Below are 7,142 nucleotides of genomic sequence, written 5' to 3' on the forward strand. Positions count from 1 at the left end.
TCAAACACGAAGACACCAACCTGGCTTCATCCAGCAAGTAAGAGACTGAGTCTGGGTTAATTTAGTTTAGTCTGGTTTAGTTTAGTCTGGTATAGTTTAGTTTAATCGGGTTTAGTTTAGTCTGATTTAGTTTAGTCTGGTTTAGTCTGGTTTAGTTTAGTTTAATCTGGTTTCGTTTAGTTTAGTCTGGTTTAGGTCAGTTTAATCTGGTTTAGTTTAGTCTGGTTTAGTTCAGTTTAATCTGGTTTAGTTTAGTCTGGTTTAGTCACTGCTCATTGATGACTGCTAGAGCTGATAAATATTGATTATATGTGGTAATATAACTGTCTCTGGTCCTCAGTGTGAAGCAGGAGGTGCTGAAGGAGGTTCAGGGGATGGTGGTCTCCTACAAGGTCGTTCTGAAGATGATGGCTGCCGGGTGAGTCTGAGCCGCTCGGCATGCTGGGATCTCAGTCAGCAGACGTCTTGCTGTCTGTGGTCAGTGAACTCATCACGTGTCTCTGTTGTCTCTCTGCTGCTGCTCACCTGCAGGACGGTGGGATCCAGGTACGTTCACTGTCCAACGCTGTCCATGTGTCTGTCTCACATCTGGACTCAGCTGTCTGTCCCACATCTGGACTCACAGCTGTGTGTGTCTTTTACAGCGAGGTGTCCGTGGAGGTCCCCTTCAAGCTGATGCATCCAAAACCTGAAGCAGGTACTGAGGTCGACGGTCGTCATTGTGAACCTCCGTTCTTCTGATGGAATATTGAATATTGATCAGCATCGATCAGTGACTTTAATCACACCTGAAGCTTTGTTTGTTTGTTTGTTTGTGTTAGTTAATAATATCCTCGTGTCTCTTTCTGTCTTTGCACCGGTGCTGTCTGGACTTCAGCCAACGAGGGGTAAGACTCGTGTTTGATCACATGACTGAACTCCTTTAAATCTGTCAATCTGTTCTGCAGAAGAAGTGTCAGCTCTGTCGGCCTTCGTTTGATCGTTTCCTTGAATTTAGAAAGTTGATGTTATCGATTGCTGAAGAAATATTTTGGCTTCAGGAGAGCTGGACTTGTATAAACCTGATTTATGTAAAGTGATTTCAACCTGACTGATATAAACTGATTTAAACCTGACTGCTGTAAACTGATTTAAACCTCATTTATGTAAACTGATTCAAACCTGACTGACGTAAACTGATTTAAACCCGACTGACATAAACTGATTTAAACCCAACTGATGTAAACTGATTTAAACCGAACTGATGTAAACTGATTTAAACCTGACTGATGTAAACTGATTTAAACCCGACTGCTGTAAACTGATTTAAACCCGACTGACGTAAACTGATTTAAACCTGACTGCTGTAAACTGATTTAAACCCGACTGACGTAAACTGATTTAAACCTGACTGATGTAAACTGATTTAAACCTGACTGATGTAAACTGATTTAAACCTGACTGATGTAAACTGATTTAAACCTGACTGCTGTAAACTGATTTAAACCCGACTGACCTAGACTGATTTAAACCTGACTGCTGTAAACTGATTTAAACCCGACTGACGTAAACTGATTTAAACCCGACTGACGTAAACTGATTTAAACCTGACTGCTGTAAACTGATTTAAACCCGACTGACGTAAACTGATTTAAACCTGACTGCTGTAAACTGATTTAAACCTGACTGCTGTAAACTGATTTAAACCCGACTGACCTAGACTGATTTAAACCTGACTGCTGTAAACTGATTTAAACCCGACTGACGTAAACTGATTTAAACCCGACTGACGTAAACTGATTTAAACCTGACTGCTGTAAACTGATTTAAACCCGACTGACGTAAACTGATTTAAACCTGACTGCTGTAAACTGATTTAAACCCGACTGATGTAAACTGATTTAAACCCGACTGACGTAAACTGATTTAAACCTGACTGCTGTAAACTGATTTAAACCTGATTAATTTATCCTGAGTTATATAAACTAGACTCATATAAACCTGATATAAGCCAGGAAACCGTTTCTGTCTGACAGGATATGATGAAGGAAAACTACCAAAATAAGAGTCGTAGTGTGGTGTGACTGTCCGTCCTGTGTGTCTGTGCTGCAGCGCTGAATCTGACGACATGGTGTTCGAGGAGTTCAAGCGGGCGTACCTGAAGGGAGTCGTCTACAGAGACGACGACGAGTCCCCCGCCGAGGCCTGAACTACAAACAGAGCCGTCACCGTCCAGAGCTGCCGACTAACACCGTAACTATGCTGTAGCGCCCCCCTCAGGACAGACGTGCTCATCCAGATGTTAAAATCCTCCGTCACAGGTTTTGTAGTTCGACACGTGAAATCAAAACCTCGACGTCCGTAGGTCGTTTGTGCAGCAGCTTTTTTTTGTGACCCGGTTATGGTGACGGCGCCCTCTAGTGGCCGTCGTAGTAGCAGCAGGAAGTCAGCTGGTGTAGTTGTAGCGCTTTGAGTCAGGGCTAGGAGGAGGAGGAGGAGGAGGAGGAAGAGGAAGAGGTAGCTGGACCTGTTTGTGTGAAGTTGTCCTGCAGATGTTTAAATGTAGAAGAGATAAATGATGTTCATGAACACTGAATATGTAGCTCATGTCTTACTGTATGATTAAAGCATAAAAGCAGCTGCATGTTATTTTTACTCTTTCACACAATTTTCTTTGAAAGAATTTTTTTTTTCACTGATTCAACTACATTCTGTTATATTAAACTCTTCTCATTTGACATTTCCCGTTACTTCCTGTCCAGAGAACCAGACTTCAGGTTGATGTTTTAAAGTTCAGATGTTTTATCATGAAGCTTTCAACTGGAATAAAAACTTTTATTGATCTCAACAGCAGCTCTCATAAGCTTCTAGTTTCACATATTAGTTGCTGATCACTTCACAATAAATCAAATATTTAAATTAGTTTAATACAAACTTAAGTTTAATGATCAACATGTTGAAACTGAACATTTAATAGTATTTTCTCAAAACCGTCTTTGTCAGCATTTTTAATAACATTTGGCCTCGTACCACGACGCTCAACTCGACAATGTCTCCATGGAAACAAACTGTAGCGGCGGCGTCCACACAGTAGGGGGCGCTGCAGGAAGCGGGTTGAACATGAAAGATCGTCAGCTGCATGTTCCATCAACACGGGACTTTATTATTCAGTTTGATTTTATCGGCAGAAAATCACCGGCTGTCCAAGTTTTATACGATGATGAAGAGTCGGTCGGTTTATGAAGTTTCTGTCGTGATTATTAAAAGAAATAACGGTGATCATCAGAGGTTTGTGTTTTTGCTTCCTGTTTGATAAATCAAACAAACGTGTTGTTGCCATCAGTTTGGTGAATGTTGTGTTTCAGAGTTTATTTCATTTTAGTTTGAGTTTTTTTCTTTATTTAAAAGAAGTGCAGCAACATTAAGGAAAAAGGCAAAATGAGATAAACTAAAGTATTATATTTATTATTCAAACAAAAAGAAGAAATAATGTGGTTTTGGGAGGAGAGAGTCCCGTTTTAATTGATCGTTGGTTTGACTTCCCGAAAGAGAAAAATCTGAGCCGGCCGACGCACCAAATATTACGATCTGCAGTCAGACCGAAAAAATTAAACTGTTCACCAAAACTTTTACTCATTTATTTCAGGATTTGATCAGATTTTTAAAGACAGAAATATATTTTTCTAGCTGAAAGAACAAACCAAAAAACAAAGTACTTCTGAAGCTGCAACCCGCTCAGCTCGGTCCGTGAGAATCCGGTGTTTCGTTACGAGCCCGACGGACCAGAAAGGAGAACGCATCCTTTGTGTGTCGGCTGTGAAATGTGCTGCCGGTTCATTTGAGCTGTTTGTCGCACACAAAAGGAGGCGGAGCCGTTAAACGGTTGAAAACAGAGAAGCTCGCTCACACCTGCCGACTCCGCTCGTCTTTGTTTCTTTTGTCGAAGCTCCGACGGATCATCGCGCGACTCGCCGCCTGTGAAGCTCCCAGAAGTCGACACCAGTTCACCAACAAAAGACAAAAGCGATGGGACGCGAGATAAAAGATTCACAGCTGCTGGTAAACACGTGTTGTTGTGGAGGATGTTGTTACGCAACGAGCTGCTTCCTCTTACAGTCAGTCGGCGGTTACCGTGGATACACCGAGAAAAGCAGATAAAACAGAAAACTAACGAAAGCCTCGAGACAAAAGGGTGTAAAAAATAATCTCGCACGTCTGAAAATCAGAAGAGATTCAGCTGGAGGTTCTTTAAATCAGCCGCTCGGTGTTTGTTAGCAGGACGTCAAACTTTCAGAATAATTTGACTGAAATTGGCCGCGACTGGAAATCAAAAACGCTTCCTGAAACTTCCAGGGATGAAATCGCGATTTTGTTTAAAAATAGCTTCAAATGACTGAAAGTTGAGTTTAACGGCGTGTTTTGGATCCGAGCAGGAAACCGTCACGTCTGAACTCTGCTCGTTTATTTTGATGTTCAACCTTTCAAACCGAGGCAGAAAGTTCAGTTCTCATAAATCACCTGAAGGACGCGACCTGCCGACGGACGAGTCTGACCGACGCTTTCCTGTTTGTTTCTCGGAGCCGTGACTTCGTCTTCAAACGTCTCGGCGAGCGTCTTCAGACCGGCGCTTTGTTTCTGGTCCCGGTCATCGGTTGGATCTCCGGTTCGTTCTCCTTGATTTCCCACAATTCAGAACGTTGCCCGGTTACGGAGGCTCTTCAGATCTAATGCTGCGTTCAAATGTGGTCGTATTGCCCGCGCACATCGAGGAGAGTCCGTGCGAACGGCGCCCTCTTGTGGTTTTCACAACTTCGGAACTAGAAACTTTCCAGAAGCGTCGAGTTCCCGAGTTGTGACGTTGTTTGCTGACATTCACAGAAAGGTCAGAGGTCGTGGAAGTTCATGTTTGGTTGGATGTTCAGATAATTTATTGTAATTTTAGTTACGTAGAGTTTGTCTTCGTAAATTAGATAAAATCCTACGTCTGAAGAAAATGTTGATCTTCCCAACGGCCTCATCTTTTCTCTGTGTCTTTGTATTTCCTGTTAGCATGCTGATTTGTTAGCCTCTGGCTTCGAGACGCCCGTTCATGTTTTTGTTTTACGACTTAACCACTTGAACGCCGAACATGTGTGTCGTAACCTTAAACTAACTGATCCAGAACTGCGACCGGACCGAGACCAGAGTCTGACGGAGTGGAAACGACGCAGGTGTGAAGACGCTACCTCCAAACTGACCCGTAAACTTTTCTTGGTTCGTGGTGGTTCTGGTGCTGGAGGACTAAATAATCTACCTGCTGGTCTCAGGTGGTCTTGAAGGGTTGAGTATCTTTTGGTTTGACTAATCTATCGTCTGCGGTTCGATCGTCGTGGAGCAGAATGTCTAGAAGATGAACCTCCGCTCATCGCCGGTGGAGCTAATCGGACCCTCCGGGCGAAGCGGTGGGTTCGCCGCTGCCGGACTTGGCGTCCCAGCTGTACCCTCCTTCAGGTTCCTTCGTCGGGGGAATGGGGGATCTGAGCAAAGCCAGATCGCAGGAATCCGGGTGGAGAAGAAAGCCCGAGAAGGTGCTGCTGGTCTCGGCGCCGGCGTACATGCCGTTAGTGCTGCGATTTTTGACCTGGACCCAGAGCCGGTCGCCCCGGACCAGGTGGAGGACGACCGAGTGCGACACGCTGCCCAACACTTTGGTTTCCTTGGTTTTGACGACGGGCACGAAGTTGCGGAACAGGCCGACCGCGAGGACTCTGTCGTACACGGTGAGGTGGTAGCTGAAGACGTAGGTGCCGTTGACGGGGGCGGTGTAGACGCCGGTGGTGAGGTCGTAGTGCTGCTGGACGTTGAAGACCGCGCGGGAGAAAACGACGGGCGCGTTAGGCGGCGGGAAGCTGGTCGTCAGCTCGACGGAGAACGCCGACTGGATGGCGGGCATACAGGGACCGGGAGGACCCCTTATCCCCACAGCCCCCACGTCCCCCTCACCACCCCGGGGCCCGTGTTGCCCTGCAGGGCCCCTCTGTCCCTCGTCCCCTCGGTCTCCTTTGTCCCCGCTCTGACCCGGACCTCCTTCCACTCCGTCCGTGCAGTTGCACTCCCCCTGCGGACCCGGTTCTCCTTTCGCCCCCACAGATCCAGACACGCCGGCCCGACCCAAACCACCCACGTCACCCTTCACCCCTTTGAGACCTAGCGGCCCCGCGGTGCCGGGCAGACCTCTGAATCCTGGGGGTCCCAGCATACCAGGTGATCCTGGCGGTCCCTGGCTGGACTCGCAGTTATCCGGACAGACTGCATCGTCTCCTTTCGGACCCGGACCTCCCAGACGACCCTCCAAACCTCGCTCGCCTTTTTCGCCTGCGGGACAACAAAACAAACCGGTTGGCAGCTTGACCCTGAAGCCCGAAGGGGTCACCGCGGTCACTGGGGTCACCCAAATCTGCGTCATCGCTCACCTTTGAAGCCTCGGTCTCCGTTGGGTCCCGCGGGTCCCAGGACTCCCCGGCCCCCCTTATCTCCTTCGTCTCCTTTGTGCCCTGAAGTTTAAACACGGAGGAAACGGTCAGCAGTAGGACTAACGGCAGAATCCGTAGAACCGCCAGGAGAACCTTACCTTTAGGTCCCTGTGGGCCCACGAAACCTGGAGGACCTCTGAGCCCGATCATGCCTCTTCTTCCAGGACTGCCGGGGGAACCTGAGAGGGGACATAGATTCCGGGGATCAGTGCTTCCCCTGGTGGTCAGAGGGTTTAATTACAGAATTACTGCTGGGTAACTGTCGCCCTGATCCTGGCCCAGGATGAACATGATGGACCGTGTTGTCAGTACCTGGCAGACCTCGGTCCCCGAAGCTCCCTCTGGGCCCCCGGGTGTTCTGGCACTGTGTGCAGAGACAGAACCAAGGGATCTGCTCAGGGGGGACGGGGACGTCCGTCTGGCAGTAGAGGTCCCGGTCTGCGGCGTCGGCACCTGGAGGAGGAGTAGGAATGTTATTGGAGTGCTCCGAGCTGTCTGGGGACACCGGATCATTGGTTGCCATGACACTGGAGAAGGACACCCCCACCAACAGGAAGTGAAGAAGAAACGTCGCCATTGTTCTGCGGAAAGAAGAGCAGGTGAAGACTTTCTGTGATCAACCGGCAGGAAGGGCTTCGTATTCAACTTTTA

At 47.4% G+C, this 7,142-nt stretch overlaps 2 protein-coding genes across 2 annotated transcripts in view; one reads left to right on the plus strand and one right to left on the minus strand.

Moving 5' to 3' along the window:
• LOC138627819 (S-arrestin-like) overlaps positions 1-2,821 on the plus strand; it is a 7,369-nt gene extending 4,548 nt beyond the window's left edge. Inside the window, exons 11-16 of the mRNA XM_069710419.1 lie at positions 1-37; positions 341-418; positions 532-546; positions 645-697; positions 878-887; positions 2,092-2,821. The exon at positions 1-37 is cut by the window's left edge and continues 101 nt beyond it. Of these exons, the coding sequence (XP_069566520.1) occupies positions 1-37; positions 341-418; positions 532-546; positions 645-697; positions 878-887; positions 2,092-2,188 (290 nt within the window). The 3' untranslated portion in view covers positions 2,189-2,821. The remainder of the gene's footprint in view (positions 38-340; positions 419-531; positions 547-644; positions 698-877; positions 888-2,091) is intronic.
• A 1,751-nt stretch (positions 2,822-4,572) lies between these two features.
• Positions 4,573-7,068, minus strand: LOC138627859 (complement C1q and tumor necrosis factor-related protein 9). Its single transcript, XM_069710482.1, has 4 exons — positions 6,804-7,068; positions 6,590-6,670; positions 6,432-6,512; positions 4,573-6,333 (listed from the first exon to the last, which is right to left on the minus strand). Exons 1-4 carry the CDS (start codon positions 7,066-7,068, stop codon positions 5,396-5,398), a joined length of 1,365 nt encoding a protein of 454 aa, XP_069566583.1. The 3' UTR covers positions 4,573-5,395.
• Between the last annotated feature and the right edge of the window lie 74 nt (positions 7,069-7,142).

This window comes from Brachyistius frenatus, unplaced genomic scaffold, assembly GCF_029030835.1.
Source record: "Brachyistius frenatus isolate BFR_SWC_R1_liver_20210118 unplaced genomic scaffold, ASM2903083v1 Contig_92, whole genome shotgun sequence".
NCBI classification, from domain to species: domain Eukaryota; kingdom Metazoa; phylum Chordata; class Actinopteri; family Embiotocidae; genus Brachyistius; species Brachyistius frenatus.

What these genes read in the sequence shown, in the direction of transcription:
- LOC138627859 (XM_069710482.1), bottom strand. Translation starts at nt 7,068, where the DNA reads ATGGCGACGTTTCTTCTTCACTTCCTGTTGGTGGGGGTGTCCTTCTCC. An exon ending in CGGGGACCGAGGTCTGCCAG is followed by an intron (nt 6,671 to 6,803) that starts GTACTGACAACA and finishes GTCCCCTCTCAG; the next exon opens with GTTCCCCCGGCAGTCCTGGA. An exon ending in GGGCCCACAGGGACCTAAAG is followed by an intron (nt 6,513 to 6,589) that starts GTAAGGTTCTCC and finishes TTTAAACTTCAG; the next exon opens with GGCACAAAGGAGACGAAGGA.